Source organism: Hippocampus bargibanti, linkage group LG05, assembly GCF_051943395.1.
Source record: "Hippocampus bargibanti isolate YZ-2025 linkage group LG05, ASM5194339v1, whole genome shotgun sequence".
Classification (NCBI taxonomy): domain Eukaryota; kingdom Metazoa; phylum Chordata; class Actinopteri; order Syngnathiformes; family Syngnathidae; genus Hippocampus; species Hippocampus bargibanti.
This window is the reverse complement of record NC_142738.1, coordinates 19,595,376-19,612,696: the sequence shown is the minus strand read 5'-3', so window position 1 is coordinate 19,612,696 and position 17,321 is coordinate 19,595,376. Positions and strand designations below refer to the sequence as shown.

The window sequence follows — 17,321 nt, the reverse complement described above, 5'->3', positions numbered from 1 at the left end:
CTGGGAACCAATTAAGTTCGTAAGTTGAGGTCTCACTGTACTTGTTTGGTCTGGGGACCTCGTGTTGCACCCAAAAGCCGCCAGAAGGCCATAAGAGGGCGTCCAAGCGCCATATAAGGAATTTATCAGCCTGCGGAAATGGAGGTGGGCACTGGAGGTCGCCATTTTGTGCCTCTTTTTTTGGGTGAGAGATTTTCCCCAATGTTGCCTCAAAATGGCAGAAATAAATTATTTAATCGATTGCAAACATGTATGCTTTCCTCTTCAAAACTATTTGAATCATATTCATCACTGAATGTGGAACAAGAAAGCATATTCTCAGAATCTGAAGCCATTGTTTTGATTCACTAGCAATGCAAGACGTCTTTTTCGTGACGTCACGAACTGGGGGCGGGACTTTCTGAAAATGCCCAATTCGCAGCTCAATTTTTTTGCAGATTTTGGACACTTTAAGTAATTTTTATTGGTGTTTTGCATTTGACTAAAAATATCATACTGCGTGTTTTGGGTATTTTAGATGCTATAAAACGTTTTTCTGGTGTCAGTTAAAAAACAAAAAAGTGACGTCGGTTGTCCTGTAAGGGGCTGTTTTATTCATTGTTTATTTTTTGAACCAAGTGTAGTTTTGAGTACATATTTTGCTCAGAAAACTTTTCTTACTGTTTTTGATAACTTAACTGAATCAATTTCTAAGAACCCGATGTTTTATTTTATTTTGTCATTCTTTGGAGATTTGCAAAAACACAGTCATGAATGCATTTTCTGAAAGAAGTCTCTGAAAAAAACATTAAAATAATTTATGATGCCACGTTCTCTTTTATCTTTTGATCTTTCTCAATAATGTAATGAATTTAAAATTAAAATATGAGTTTTCATAGTAATTTTGGGTTGAGATTAAAAAATATTAATTAGATCAATTATTTACAAACCCCAATTAATTGATTGCACCAATTTTGAAATTGCCTGACAGCACTGATACATATGACATACATCTGAGACAACTCCTGTCGAAATATATGAATGAAACACATTTTTATTTTCCTCAATTTGAAAATATTTTAATAGCACCCCTGGGCCCTCTGACTGCGGGTCTCCTCTGTTGGGCCCCCTTTAATAGAAATTGGTTACTTAATACTATGACAAATTATTTAGAGGACAAGTTTTTACTTTTACTTGAACTACATCATTAAACACATTTTCTTCAGTGCAACATTTGGCCACTTCACCCACTGCTGACCGTGTCTCAAATATATAGAGTTAATTCAGAAATAGAATACAGTGGGGCCTCGGTTTACGAACACCTTGCCTTACGAATTTTTCGGTTTACGAACGTTAAATTCATGAAAATTAAACCTTGGAATATGCACTACTATTCGGGATACACATGGAGCGCCGCCCCACCATGGCTGGCGGAGTAATCTTCGGTGGAAGAACACCAAATCACACGACCGAACAGCGCCCCAGCCGGCCTCCCTTTCCACACCCCCTTTCTCTGAGTGCACACGTCGATCCTCTTCACGGATTTTTTACAGATACCTTTGCTGTTATGGCACCGAAAAAGACCCCACCACAGGCTCGTGTTCAGCCGAAGAAGAAACAAAATTTCACAGTCTTATTAAAATTACAGTCGAGGTGAAGAAGGAGATCATTGAGAAACACGAACGAGGTGTGCGTTTGTCTGATTTAACAGCCCAGTACCAATATGCTAAATTGCGTGTGTTGCTAAAGGTGTTTCCGTGCTGTCAAAGCAACGGTCTGGGGCAATAGAAAAGGTTGACGAACTTCTGTTAATTTGGATTAACGAAAAGCTAGAATAAAGCAATTATATCCGAGAAAGCACAGCTAATTCACTCTGATATCGTCATGCGGCAACCTGGAAGTTCGCCGTTTATTGATACAAGGGGTCATTCCTCGAAATGGTGAAAGAAGAAGGCTACGTTCTTCAGCAGGTATTTAATGCAGATGACTACGTTCCTCAGCAGGTATTTAATGCAGATGAGACCAGCCTTTTTTGGAAAAAGATGCCTAACCGGACTTTCATAACACAGGAAGAGAAGTCTGAACCACATTCCATCAAGCCATCAATGACCATCACAAAGGTAAATAAAACGACTATTTTATAATGTAGTTTATTTCTTTAATTACAGTCCTTTTGGAATGTGACAGCAATTCTCTCCGACCTGTCACTCCATTCCATCAAGCCATCACAAAGGTAAATGACTTTATTATACAGAGCAGTGTATTTCTTTCATTACAATGCAATAGTACATTTTTTATATATAGAATAAGGTATATTGTTTGTAGTTTTAAAGCTTATTTAGTTGAAAATTATATTTTATGGAGACCTAGGAACGGATTATTCTCATTTTATTGGCTTCCTATGGGAAATTATTTTTTGGGATACACACTTTTCACCTTACACACTCTGTCTGGGAACCAATTAAGTGCGTAAGGCATGGTCCCACTGTACTTGCATTTAATATGAGCGCACATTGCGGCTAAAATGTGTTATCACCCCATAATTTAATGACAACAGGTCACCTAGGCATGTTCTCCACTTCCCTATGGCGCTTATAGCGGAAAATGCAACAAGTCATTGACTGGTTCTCAGTGTGGACTCTGGAGTTATGCAACCCTTCAACATCAAATACTATTTGGTATCACAAGGTAAAATAAGCAGATTCATTGTCCTTGACATTTGCAGGTTTGGATCCCATCCCCCTCAGGCCTGTGCGCCTGTCTGGATAACAATACCTGTTTGAATCCATAATCACACAACATTAAAAATCCCCTCCTAATCCTTGAAATGTAGATTTTGTGCACTTCATCCCCATTTATGTGCTCATTTTCTTTGAAAAGTAGTTCTGCTCTGATCATCCACCTTCGAAGATTAACCTACATTAAGACCATTGATCTGTCTCACCGGTACAACGTTAGCATGTTAAGCATTGCTTAATCTGTCTCATGCTAGCTGGATTTTCATATTGGTGAAATAATCCAGACGAAGGAAAATAAGAGCCGAGTCACCTAAGGATCTGTTTAAAAGCTTCTTATCAGAGACCTGCACTCCCACGGTTAAACTAAAAAGGCCAATGATATAGCCTTTCAAGCTCACAAGCTCCGGATTTAATCAAAGCAGCTTGGGATAAAATGAAGTTTGGTGGTTTGTGCGCAAGTTCAAATGCCTTTTCAAAAACAATAAAAATTGAGTCCACAGCAATAACATGTCTGAAGAATGATCCGCCTCAATATTATTGGAAGATGGTTCAAGACATATGCGAGTCTCATGGAGTGATCGCAAATACCGGCTAAATACACAACGTTGAACCGTTAAAAGGATTAAACAACAATGTGGATTACACCAATTTGCAATTGTGAAATTTAAATCTTTGAAATAACGACAATAACAGGAGATCATGAGTCTTTACTTTTCTTAGTCATATGAGCCTCTAAGCTAGTGTAATATTTTTTCTAGCTTGTTTTATGGAGACAGTTACAAACTTCGCCTAAATAGAGCACTGTTGTCACTGTTTCTCTATGATGTTTATCTTCATATAAACACTAGTTTAGAGCTAACATTTCTCCCATGTAGAGTTTGACTGCTGTTTTATAGCGGAGTACTGAATACATGAGAAAATAACTGCAATGTGCTCCGTAGGTCTGTGGGAATATAACATCAAATGAGGTTCCTGACAAATGCTCCCAAAGGGTCATCTGCAAAGAACAAACCGACTGAAAGATAATTTCTGGAAAGCAAAAATAAGGAACGTGACTTGTCAGCTCATTCATTTATTTTCTTTTTCCATCCAGGTTCTGCCTCAACACAAAGCAAATCATAAACCAACACATTCATTAAGCAGGTCGAGAGCAGGAAAATGTTGAGCAAATGCTGCAACATGATTTGGAATACGTGGGCCAAAGGCGAAGTTTACAGTCCTACGAAACAATCAACAGCCAAAAGAAAAACCGAATGACTAGCATTAAAAATGCTGATTAACCTTGATACTAACAGAAGCAACATGTGTTTAGAGGGGGATTGGATGATGCGAAAGTGCATGAAGAAGGGAGAAATGCTTTGTATAGACAGGTTATTTCTGTTGCATCCGGGCAGCTTTGAACTTTGACACCCGTTTTACAGGCTGCGGAGGAGCTTCCACGTCAGGCGCTATCTCTTCCAGTTTCCGCTCCATGATGGTTGGCAACACCGGAGGACTGATGGTGAGTAAAGGAACAGCCAAGGGCATAGAGTCCTTTTCCACCACTGTACCGGAGAAAGCCTGAACAACAAAGACAAAAGTAAAACGTTGCAAATTGTCTGATGCACTGATTTCACATTTTCAACATTCTACGAGCATAAGGACATTCCCGAGCTTTTATTTCACTTAAAATTGTTCAGACTTTGATTTCAGCCGCTCAACAGTAATTAGATGTCTGCAATCCTTGATGAAAACAGAAATTCAAGCCAGAACAGAAAGTTGGATTCCAAAAGGTGTGGCAGCCAGCTGAACCAAACAGTACCACTTAATGGAAGCAAGAATAAGGCGCTACAGGAAGTATTTCTGAATCACCAAATCAGTAATCTAAAAAAACAGCCAGGCCTCCTTCACCTCAAACTTTTCTGAGGGATCCGATGGCATTCCCTTGGTGCTATCCTCTTCCGGAAGACTGTCGCTGTTGTCGCTGGGTGTGCTCTCATCCTGGCTGAAGCTGCGGCCCATCATCCGCCGCTCGTCCATGTCTGTTGCGCTGCTCTCGCTTGTGTCACTGCACACGCTGTTCTCACGGCTGCGTGACTTCAGAATGGATTTTTTTGGTTTGGGCTCCCCACCCCTCACATCCACAAAAAACCTGATGGTAAATACACTTGTATGAACTCCATGTGTTCTGCTCAATATAGTTTCAGAGAAGATGAGTCTACCTGTAGATGTCTGCAGGTGTTTGAATTTTGTGAACTTCGTGATGAGCGTGGCCATTTTGGTGACCATTTTTCTTTTTCCGCTTTGAATGCTCCTTCAGTTCTTTCCGTTCGCTGAACTTAAGAGTGGTGTTTTTGCTTGTGTTGATCCTCACCTAAAGCAAAGAAGGATTTGGATTTAACCCAAGGCCAGGGCACAAATTTCCAAAACAACGGTCCAGTTATCACACTGACCTTCTTGGGCTCAACTGTGTGGGAGAAATAAATGGTGGGTAGACTGTGGTGCTCCTCCTCGTCGTCGTCTTTTATTTCTCCAATGGGGGGCGCATCGATGTGGGATTCCACAAAGAGTCCATTGGCAGAAAGGGGGGAGTCTGTGTCGTTCTGATCCTCAGAGGAAGATGATGAGGTGTCCTCACTGCCAACGTCTGCATTGTCAGACAAGCTAAAGGAACAAACTGCATTGAATGACCTGAAAGTGAAACAAGAGGTGCAGGAACATACCTGTCCTGCTCATTTTGCTGTTCCTCGATTTTCTCCAGTTCATCCAGTCGAGCCCACAACTCCTCATGTGTCATGAAACTCTTTGTGCTTCCATTTTCCTGGGTCTCCTCTCCGCTGCCTTCATTTTCCTCTTCCAAATCCCACACCGTTTCCAGTTTGGGCTTTGAATTTGGCCTGTGAGCCACTCTCCGCTTTCCTGAACAAAGTATTTTGAAAACATTTTTAAATGTCAACATCATAGGATTTTGTATGGGATTCACAACTGTGCTGATAAAACAAAACAAAAAAAAAAACGATACCTTTTGTGACAGTGGCATCGTTCTTTCCAATCACCTCTCTAATGTCAACGCAGTCCCCTTTTTCCTAAAAGAAAAGCAGAGTCCATAAATACAATGTGTTTCAGGGAAGTTTTTATACCGTGTTGATTTTAACGTAAAGCAACATACAGATACTGTATTTTCCCAGTCCTTCACCATTCCTACTCTGGTTTCAAAGTTTGCCATTGTCTTGGACAGACCGCAAAGTTCATTCTTTACATCTGCAACAAAAGGTTTGGAGATATTAAAATGAGCATTCTGGTTGATAGTGGTAGGCTGATGAAAAGTTACATGTACACATGGCTGTTCCCATACAGCCATGTGTAAAAAGGGGGCGAGAGGTGATTTAAATGTTAAAAATGCTCTGCAAGTGGAGAGAAGGAAGCATGACACTAAACAGTACAAAATATCCTCTGGCCCGAATACCACTCCGGATCATTAAATCTTCACAACAATTAAGCCCTTTTACAAAACGCAAGCAGAGAGCCCTTGTTTCCATGGCAATGTGGAGACCCTTCAGTGTGTGCATCAAGTGGAATTGAGAAAAGGTCAAACACAGAAGGCCCGACAAGTCCATCGCTGTCTGACACATTTCAGCTCACTATGTTTGCATTGCACCACTTAACTCTGTAATAGCAGGGCAGGCAGGGGCAGATTTGGGGATAAATTGGGAAGGGAAGGGCATGGGGGGGGGGGGGGGGTGCAGATGCCTCATGATGGACTGAGGCAAGACATTTCTGCTTCAGTAAACACTAAAAATATTCTCATCAAAGATTGTCACAAGCACCCCATTCGCATTATCATTCTCTATTTCACACAGACAAAGAAGGTTGTGGCATGAACTGAAATTAGAGCAAATTCATGCATTATACAAACTTCATGCTACGCACCCCCCAAAATGTTTAAAATAGAGCTGCAAAACTAGCAATACTCTGGTCCATGCGCCACTTTTGTCTTCATGGTGAATACTGAAAATTATCATCAAGCCATGAAAGCACAATCAACTCACAAATCAAAAAGGCAAAGACACTTCAGCAGTTAAAGCGGGATCCAGGTCTCTGGGGTGCATTTGTATCTAAAGCAGAGGTTCTTAACCTGGGTTCGATCGAACCCTAGGGGGTCGGTGAGTCGGTCTCAGGGGTTTGGTGGATCCTCCGCCACAGAGGTCCACCCCTCAGTCTAGTCTGCAGTTAGTAGGAACAGTCATTTGAAGAAGGGTTCGGTGAATGAGCATATGAAACTGGTGGGGTTCGGTGCCTCCAACAAGATTAAGAACCACTGATCTGAAGCCATCATTGGTTTTGTGTAAATACAATATGCGCTCTTTTAGTTTGTTAATTGTTCAATGGGTTTTGTGTCTGAGTGTGAGTGTGTGTAAAACAGGTAATTGTCTAATTACAGATCTCAAAACAAAACACTGCCACAAATGATTCCCCTTCACTGTTTTGGCTAACAGTACTATTGTGATTGATATAACAGCGCCCTCTGCTGGGAAAATAGTATGTTTTAGACACAAGCATGTGCCAAAGTGTTTGCACAACGTGTGTCACACGATTTAAAAGGAGACTCACACTTCATCCTATGGTCGACAATTTTTTCAGCCTGCTTGGCGGAGCACTTTGCGAACCAGTTGTCACCAAGTAGTACGGTGACCTCATTAGAGTGAACCAGCTTCCCAGGCATGAAGGCCATTGGGCCAAACGGCACCTGCCCAGAACAACACGGAATGGAAAGACAAAAGATGATGCGAGAAGACATGGAAAAGAACTAAACAAAAGGCCGGCCTGATTTCTGTGAATGCGTTTCTTTTTGTGTATGTGCAGGCGCACGCCACTCTTCTTGGTATTCACTGCGTTCGGAAAGTATTCACAGTGAATTTCTTTTCCATTTTGCACTATTACTGCATTCATCCAAAATGTACAAAACACTTATTTCTATAAATTAGCAAAATGTAACAGCAAAAACATATTTCACTTTGTCAGGAGGATGGCACATAGACTTTTAACCAAAATGATGACAAGAAAAGTACTTTGCACTAAGGCTGTAGCCTCACAAAACGTGTAACTATGTGGGCACTTAGTATATTCATTATACAACACATAGTTTTATAGAGCCTTACACTTACCATGATGTCATAAGACAGTTTATCTGGAAGCGTTTTGAGGCGTTCTTTCAGGGCATCGTAATCACCCGAGACCTTTCCCCTATAGATTCACAGACAGACTTAAATTGTGCAAGAGAAAAGGTACCCACATTGTTTTAGCACAGAACACTGCGTGGGGGGCAGGGGTCATATACAATACAGTACTCAAGTGGTCACATGGGATTACTGTAAATTCATTTAAATTAGTAATTGACAGAACCACATTTTCTCTGTATGGCTTCTCGTCTGATGAATTCACAAGGTCAACGCTAAAAAAACATGATTACTTAACATCAATCTTCTTTTCCTTTCGGCTTTTCCCTTCAAGGGGTTGCCAGAGCTTAACATCAATGCACACATAAATAAAACATATTGGAATTCTTATGCGAAAACTTTTTCCATTGGCTAAATTGAGCCCACTCCATCCCTTAATCCAGCTCAACAATGATTTCCATTTTTCAGCACCCCATTTTATTCTTACGTTAACTACCCCGCCCCCTCCTAAAATGTGTTAATTTAAACCTACTTTTCCACTTCTCCATTGAGATAATGGTTCTTATAATTAAATTTCTAAAACATTTATATCAAAGTAAAGTACATTAACAAGTTTCATTTGACTAAAAATGTGGATCATCGAGTTTGATCAAATTAATTGGAATATATAGAGAAAATAAAATAATTATTTTAACATAAACTAATTACATTTTACACATTTTAATTTCAGTTTTGAAAATAACATGTACGAATGACCGGGCCTATCTGTCCACAAATCAAACTTGTCTTTTGGGCACAAATGTTTGCTCATCATTGGTTAAACTCAACAGCCTTATGTTGTGGAATCTGGGCAGTTGAGGAAATTGAAAGAGGGCACAAATAAAGTCCGGCCTGAACAATAAATTAATTATCCATCTACATTTACATAAAGCCTCAGTATGACTGTCCCAAGTTTTGACCATTGAGCAAGACTGCGAAAGAGAAATTCAGTGGAGGATAGTTTGGAAGGAAAAACAATGACATTTATCATGCCAGATACAATGCCATCGCCACATATACATCTAATTGAGACAGATAAACATTGAACACAGTAAAAAGTACTCAAGGCTAACAGCGTTAGTATCCTGGCAATGGCCATTTAAATACTCATTTTCATCATGGGGAAATGTTCTAATGTCTTCTGAAATGTAAAATAAATATATACACATAAATATATCTGTAACTGATCCATTTATCTTCAGGCAGTAGGAAGAGTACGCACTGAACTAATCGCCTGCCAAGGCAAACACAGCCGAACAACTATTCACCCTGAATGGGTAGTTCGGTCTCTTCCCACGTTCCAAAAACATGCATATCAGGTTAATAGAACACTCTAAATTGTTCCTGGGTGTGGGCGTGCCAATGGTTTGTATGTCCCTCCATGCACTGTGATGGGCTGGCAACATACAATTGTTTTTACCCCCTAAAAGCCCTGTGATCGATTTGGGCCCAGTCATGGCGCGACCTGTCAATCATGAATAATGTATTGGGCGTGCCTGATTAGTGTGTTCACTGCCATCTTATATTTTCCAGTATGTCAAATGATTTTACAATAAAAAGGTTTCTTCAGCAGTCATCTGTACTTCTTTGAAGGTGTCGGACGCCTCGCTTCTTATCCAAGAAACTTCGTCAGCAAAAGTTTGCTGACGAAAACGAAAACACAAAATGTCCGACACCTTCACAGAAGTACAGATGACGGCTGAAGAAACCTTTTCATCGATGGACCACTCCTGTACGACTGAGAGCTTACACAGACGGATTTTACAATAAGGAAATTAAACCACAATGTAAACTCAGTCAGTCACGGTTCACTCACAGGTATTTGGACCTAATAATCTGTTCCTGAAGGGAACTCTCAAGTGTGCAAGTTTCTATTAATGACACCTGGATTCCAGGAGCAAACTACTTTGCTACTGTTACAAGAGCTTACAGAACATGTGTGGGAGGAAACCGGAGGCCCTGAAGAAAACCCACGCAGGCCATGGGAGAACATGCAAACTCCACACAGGGTGGCCGGACCGGGATGCGAACTGGCGAACTCTGCACTGTGAAGCCGGCGTGCTAACCACCCGACTACCGGGCCGCATGCTTACAGAACAGTCATAGTAAATTGATTATATACCTGCAATCACAATGGTGAACATGTTATTTAAATTAATAGTTGCAGACAGAGGATCATGTACCTGATGGTATTATTCTACTTTCCCCCTTGAATTAAAATAGTGAGGTGTTATGCTAGTCAATCGGAGCTGTCAATTCTTAATTAGGAATTGGTGGCTGATTTAACCAAGACTCTGGATGCATGACAACAAAACATGAAAATTCCATTTTACGTTCGTGGCCCGGGGGTCGACTGATTAGTTTTCATTGTGCAGTGCAGAGTTCAATTCCACCTCTCCCCTTGACTGCATGTTTTTCTTGGTCTTCCCACATTCCAAAACCATGAGTGGCAGGCCAATGGAACACTCTAAATTGTCACTAGGCGTGAGTGTGAGTGCGGGTGGTTGTTTGTCTATGTGTGTCCTACAATTCGCTGGCAACCAGTTCAGGGTGTACAACACTCCCTGCCCAAAGACAGATGCTGCTCTACTTGGAGAATGAAGTCTCTGGAGTGTGAACAACATAGAATTTCTCTGAGATACCTTTTTAATTGTGATACTTACCAATGCTGAATTCGACGTTCGCAGTCTTTCACCACCTGTAATTCAGAACATCTGTCAAGGGCAAACATGATTCTGTATTTCTGGAAAATTCCCACTTCTATTTTTTGTTGTTGTTGTTGACCGATATTGTGAAAAAACAAACAATTCATACAATGAGAAATTGAATAAGACTAGTCCATGAACCATAAATGGGATCCACAGCCAGAATAAGTGTCAGAATATTTCAATAATACACTCGACATAAGGTGTACGTAAGGCACAATCGAACACGAGCGTACTATAAAGTCTGTGAGGCACACATACTGAAGCTCTATGAGAAACGTATATACACTCATTTTGCTCTTAGATGCCTGTTTGTACAACAATGGGTTATTATAACGCATTTCGTGATTTAGTTGTTATGCAGTAGTATTGCTTCCAAAAACACACACATATATCGTCAATTCGGTGGTCATTTTATGACGCAATGTCATGAGCGAGTTGACAGCTGGGTGCGGCCTCCGCTCCCGACGTCCGCCAGCTGCTGTCAATTCTCTCATCACTGACTGTTGGACATTTAAACCAGACGCTGGCACTTACCCAGCATCGGAAGATACTACGCCTCGCGCTTTGCCTGTACCTTGAACGTGTATTCAGTTCGTGAGTTGCTTCGCCCGAGGGATTTATTAGCTACGATCGTGTCGGTTTGTACGCCCTGTATCGTATGCTGTTTTGCACCCTTGTGTGCCTTTTTATTTTTCTTCTCGCTAGTGAGGTTGGGCGGATTGCCCCCGCTCACCCACTAGCTTTGCTGTTTGTCACTTTTTGTTCAACAAGTTTTTTCCGGGTCCGCGTTGTATCGGACTCGCACTTTTTGTTAATAAATCATCTGCCAGCACCAACGCCTCTGTCACCTGCATAGCGATCCACCCCCAACTACTACGTTCCTACTCATCAGCTGCCACTGTCGCCGGCGGAACGTGATAGAATCTTCCGACCACCATGGATCCCGCAGACAGTAACCGTATCTTCTCCGTCCTCGCTTAGCAGGAGGAGCAGCTCGGTCAATTGGTGCCAGCCCTCGCGGAGTTTCGCCGCAACGTCACCCGATTGGCCCAACGGGTGGAGAGACTTGAGACCGGTGGCGCCTCCGCCTCGGTGGCCGTCCCTTGCCAAACCATGAGCCGCAAGCCCAACATCCCACACCCCGCCCGTTACGGAGAGGAGCCCGGACGCTGTGCGCAATTCCTGCTGCAGTGCTCCATAGTGTTTGACCAACAACTCTCCGTATACACCACAGACGCGGCTAAGGTGTCGTATGTTACCAGCCTACTTGCCGGCGCGGCAGCCACTTCGGCGTTGGCCGTCTGGGAATCTCGGCCGGAGCTCCGAGCCTCCTTCCCGGACTTCATCGCCAAGCTGCGGCAGGTGTTCCATCACCCGGATATTGGGCAGGAAGCAGAGGGCCAACTGTGGAACTGCCACCAGGGCACCCGATCGGCAGCAGAATATTCCGTCACCTTCCGCGTCTTGGCCGGCGCCAGCGGGTACGACGACCGCGCCCTGCGTAGGATGTTTCGGTGCGGGCTCAATGGGCCGCTGAAGGACGAACTTGCCACCCGCGATGAGTGCTCCAGCCTTCGCGAGCTGATCTCCCTCACGCTGCAGCTGGACAACCGGATGCGAGAGAGGGCCTGGGAGCGTGCTGCCCAGGCTAATCCCGAGCCGCCAACGGGGACCCGAGGGGGCGGTGCCCGGACCTCTCTGCGCGGGGGGAACGCTGCAGCGAAGCCTTTGGAGATGGGGGGCGAAAGGGCCGCCCCGCGGCAGCCGGAGCAACACAACACCGGCCTGGTTTGCCAACTCGGTGGGAAGTCGGGACACCGGGCCCTGGACTGTTCTAGCTGGGGGCTTCCTGGAAAGCCCTCCAGTGACTGTAAGTCACCCCGTCCTCCCAAACTACGGGTCCCGTGAAGGTCCACGGGTGGGTTCGCGTCGCGTACACTTGAGTTGGACGGCACCAGGACCATACCCGTTCGAGCCCTGGTGGATTCGGGGGCCGGCGACTGTTTCATAGATCCGCGTGTCGTTTCTGCGCTGGGTTGTCGGGTTGTCGAGCTGGGGGCGAGTTGGAGCGTACTCGATCTCGACGGTCGGTTACTCGCCGAGGTTAAGCAGGAAACAGCGCCGCTTCGACTCATACTCTCGGGCAACCATGTAGAATACCGACGGTTCTTCGTGATGCCTTCCCACTTGGTTCCCATCGTGCTCGGTTTACCTTGGCTGGGGACCCACAATCCGGCCATCTCGTGGGACGGACCTACAATTCAGGGGTGGAGCCGCCTCTGCTACGCACACTGCCTCAGGTCGGCCACGGGCGGGTCGTCATAATCTCGCAGCCACCCCCCTGAGGTTATTAGTTTAGAGGGGGTCCCGCCCTATTACCACGACCTACGACAGGCGTTCAGCAAGGACAGCGTCCTGTCCTTGTCACCGCACCGTCCCTACGATTGCGACATTGACCACCAGCCCAACGCTCCGTTCCCCAGTTCTCTCCTTTACCATGTCTCCCAACCCGAACAACAGGCGCTTCGGGACTACATTGACTCCTCACTCGTGGCCGGGCTCATTCGGCCATCGCGGTCACCCTTGGGAGCGGGGTTCTTTTTTATCGCCAAAAAAGACTAATCGCTGCGTCAGTCCGTGGACTAAACGAAATAACAATCAAGAACAAATACCCGCTCCCATTGATTGATTCACCTTCGCGCCCTTCTAGGCCGCGACCGTATTCACGAGACTAGACCTCCAGGGCGCGTACCACCTCATTCGGGTTAAAGAGGGGGACGAGTGTAAGACCGCATTTAAGACGCCTCTGGGACACTTCGAGTACTTGGTGATGCCATTTGGCCTAACCAATGCACCCGCAGTGTTCCAGAATCTCATCAATGATGTCTTGAAGGATTTTCTGAATGTATTTTGTTTTGTATACAGTAAAGTCTCGTTATATCGATATCGGATATATCGATAGTCCCGGTTATATCGATACTATTTCTATGCACGCGAGGAGAAAATTACATACAAACAGGGTCGGATATATCGATAGTCCCGGTTATATCGATATTTTTCGGACTCCCTTGAATATCGATATAACGAGACTTTACTGTATTTGGATATTTTATTTTTTTCAGAATCCCTCGAGGGACATCGCCAGCACATCCGGCTGGTGCTGGACTATACATCAAGGCCGAGAAATGCGAATTCCACACTCCCTCCTTATCCTTCCTGGGCTTTGTCGTGGAGCGGGGGCAGATCCGGGCTGACCCCGCCAAGACCGAAGCGGTGGTAGAATGGCCCATGGCCACCTCTCGCAAACAGTTACAGCGTTTCCTGGGCTTCGCCAATTTCTACCGCCGCTTCATCTGCGACTACAGCCGGAAGGCCCTCCTTCTCACCCAACTCACCTCCACCAAGACCCTGTTTAGTTGGACAGAAGATGCTGACGCCGCGTTCCGCCCGCTTAAACCTGCATTCATTCCCCCCCCCCCCCCCCCAGTTCTGCGTCACCCCGACCCCGACGCTCTTCAGTCGACCAGGAGCTCCACCCTTGCGCCTTCTTCTCCCGCCGCCTCAGCCCCGCAGAAGCCAACTATGACGTGGCCAACCGGGAGCTGCTCGTCGTCGTGTTGGCTCTTCAGGAATAGAGACACTGGCTCGAAGGGGCGAAAGAGCCGTTCACCGTGTTCACTGACCATAAAAACTTGGCGGTCATCTGGGCCGCCAAGAGGCTGAACGCATGCCAGGCACAGTGGGCGCTCTTCTTAACCCGCTTCTCGTTCACCCTCACTTACTGTCCAGGGACCAAGAACACTAAGCCCGACATCCTCTCGCGGATCCACGAGCAAGCAGGCAAGGAAGATCTCGTGGACCCCACCGAGCACCTCGTCTCCCAGCGATTCTCGTGGCCGCGGCTCCGTGACGTTGTGGCGGACTGCGTTAAGGCCTGCCCGTCGTGCGCCTGCGGCAAGGCTTCCCATCAGCCCCCTGCAGGACTGCTCCGCCCCCTACCGGTTCCCCCGCGCCCTTGGTCCCACATATCACTGGACTTCATCACCGGCCTCCCCCCATCCTGTGGTAAGACGCTCATCCTCAATTTCAAGTCGGCCCCCTTCGTGCCGTTGACCAAGTTGCCGTCCGCCATCGAGACGGCGACACTATTGGTCAACCACGTCGTCCGTCTCCACGGGATCCCTACAGACATTGTGTCGGACCAAGGGCTCCAGTTCGTGTCCCGGGTCTGGAAGCGTTTCTGCAGGTCCATGGGGGCGTCAGCCAGTCTGTCCTCCGGTTACCACCCACAGTCCAACGGCCAGACCGAGAGTAAGAACCAGGACCTGGAGGCGGCCCTGCGCTGCGTGTGCCTCCATCGTCCTTCGGCCTGGTCCATCCATCTCCCATGGGTGGAATATGCCCACAACACCCTGGTCTCCTCAGCCACAGGTCGGTCACCGTTCATGTCGGCCTATGGCTACCAGCTGCCGCTCTTTCCCACACAGGTGGGGAAGGTGGAGGTTCTGTCGATACAACACCATCTTCGGCGGGCCTATCGTGTATGGAGGGAGACCAGGGCAGCCCTGTTGCGCACGGCGGCCCGGAACCATAAGGTTGCGGATCACCGTCGCCATCCCGCGCCGGCTTACCAGGTGGGCCAGAAGGTCTGGCTGTCCAAGGGAACCTAGGGCTGGCCGGGACTAATCCCAGATTGGGGCCGCGATTCGCGGGCCTCTTCGGCGTGGAGCCCATTATCAACCCGGTCGCGGTCCGACTCTGGCTACCCGCCTCCATGAAGGTCCAACCGGTTTTCCATGTCTCACTCATCAAACCGGTGGAATCCAGCCCCTTGGCCCCTCCTCCTGCCCCACCTCCCCCCACACAGATGGTGGACGGAGGACCGGTCTACACAGTGCGGGAGATCCTGGATTCGCTGCGCAGGGGCAAGGGTGTCCAGTACCTGGTCGACTGGGAGGGCGACAGACCTGAGGATCGTCAATGGATCCCTGAGCCTGGATCCTGGACCCGTCGCCCCTGAGGGCATTCCAGAGGCTTACCCATCCAAAGGCGTCCGTTGAGGGGGGGTACTGTCATGAGCGACTTGACAGCTGGGCGGGGCCTCTGCTCCCGACGTCCTCCAGCTGCTGTCAATTCCCTCATGACTGACTGTTGGACATTTAAACCAGACGCTGGCACTTACCCAGCGTCGGAAGATACTGCGCCTCGCGCCTTGCCTGTACCTTGAACGTGTATTCAGTTCGTGAGTTGCTTCGCCCGAGGAATTTATTAGCTACGATCGTGTCGGTTTGTACGCCCTGTATCGTATGCTGTTTTGCAGCCTTGTGTGCCTTTTTATTTTTCTTCTCGCTAGTGAGGTTGGGCGGATTTCCCCCGCTCACCCACTAGCTTTGCTGTTTGTCACTTTTTGTTCAACAATTTTTTTTCCGGGTCCACGTTGTATCGGACCCGCGCTTTTTGTTAATAAATCATCTGCCAGCACCAATGCCTCTGTCACCTGCATAGCAATCCACCCCCAATTACTACGTTCCGACTCGTCAGCTGCCACTGTCGCTGGCGGAACGTGATAATAAAAGCACATCAGGAAGTGGTAGGAAAATGTTCATGTCAAGTATATCTGTCTAATATCACATATATCAGTATAGCTTCCTATCTTGGAAATTCCTCGTTTGCCGTCCCGTGTGCTTTTGTGTGTTGTGACTTTTAAAAGTCGAATCGAGCGGGGAGTTTCGGGCTCCGTTAACACGCAAAAGATACTCGCCACGTTAGCTAGCTTAGCTAATTAGCCAACTCCTTCACTTTCGTTTACCCACAGCAAACATGTAAAGATGAAACTGGCAGCCTTGCATCGACTCGATTAATCACACGTCATACTTATATAAATTGGGGGTTCGTAGTTTCTATACATGACATATGCATATGAAATATTATATATGAAACGAAACGAAGTTAATAATTTTCATGTTTATTTTTGGGTAAAAGACCAAGACGGTGACTTGTGGGCGCAAGTGCTTTTACAAAGTAGATTCTGTCAAATTAAACGTCGTGGGGACGACATTGACGTGACATGCTGGTGACACTGGTTTACCATTTGATCTGTTTATTGCACAACATAAATAAGGCTGGCCCAATCGTGGTCTAAATACACCCCTCTAGTCCACCGCGTGGACAGCAGCTTGGGTTCGACTCGACGACCCTTTAATACCAACCTGGATGCTTTCGTCACCCTTACTGGTTACCTTTTCGTGTTCCTCTCGGAGCCTCGTAACTCCTCCGGGGTCCTCCATGTTGATTTTACTCGTTTCGGTTTTGATCATCTCAAGGGCAGAGCAATATTTTGGGGTATTTTGGTGAGCCAGAAACAAAGCTCAGGGGTTGTTGTGAGTCCTAAAGAAGTGTTTATGAGTGTAGCAGGAGCCTCTTCTCGGACCCACTTTGGTTGAAGTCATCAATGTGTCAGCGGCAATGATCCACACTTTTGAAAGCAATAACATCTCACACTCCAATTTCAGGATCCCCGCATCCTTCCCCCTCCAAAAAAAGCAAAGACAAGATGTCCAGTAAAAAAAACCTCTTCGACGTCTCCACTGCAGACAACGAAATGACACTGAGTGGGCTGTCGTTAAAGAAAACATCCTGTTTGGTTTGCAAATTCTTTTCAGAATAAATCATAAACGAACTGAAAACAAGATGACATGCAT

At 46.0% G+C, this 17,321-nt stretch overlaps 1 protein-coding gene across 2 annotated transcripts; it reads right to left on the bottom strand.

Annotated features, from left to right (window-relative positions):
• Positions 1-3,773: 3,773 nt before the first annotated feature.
• On the bottom strand, positions 3,774-17,193 carry uri1 (URI1 prefoldin like chaperone). 2 transcript variants are annotated; one of them, XM_088997182.1, is made up of 11 exons: positions 16,830-17,193; positions 10,576-10,610; positions 7,862-7,940; positions 7,308-7,443; positions 5,866-5,957; positions 5,719-5,782; positions 5,420-5,615; positions 5,150-5,360; positions 4,919-5,070; positions 4,608-4,848; positions 3,774-4,277 (listed from the first exon to the last, which is right to left on the bottom strand). In XM_088997182.1, exons 1-11 carry the CDS (start codon positions 16,935-16,937, stop codon positions 4,089-4,091), a joined length of 1,503 nt encoding a protein of 500 aa, XP_088853308.1. In that variant the 5' UTR covers positions 16,938-17,193; the 3' UTR covers positions 3,774-4,088. The 2 variants fall into 2 exon arrangements, with proteins under 2 accessions (XP_088853308.1, XP_088853309.1); XM_088997183.1 differs by having other exon boundaries at positions 16,860-17,192.
• Positions 17,194-17,321: the final 128 nt, after the last annotated feature.

Excerpts from the sequence above, each read along its gene's own strand:
- uri1 (XM_088997182.1), bottom strand. The coding sequence starts at position 16,937 with ATGATCAAAACCGAAACGAGTAAAATCAACATGGAGGACCCCGGAGGA. Across the intron at positions 5,783-5,865 it reads ACTGGGAAAATACAGTATCT|GAAAAAGGGGACTGCGTTGA; the intron begins GTATGTTGCTTT and ends CTTTTCTTTTAG. Across the intron at positions 4,849-4,918 it reads ACACCTGCAGACATCTACAG|GTTTTTTGTGGATGTGAGGG; the intron begins GTAGACTCATCT and ends ATTTACCATCAG.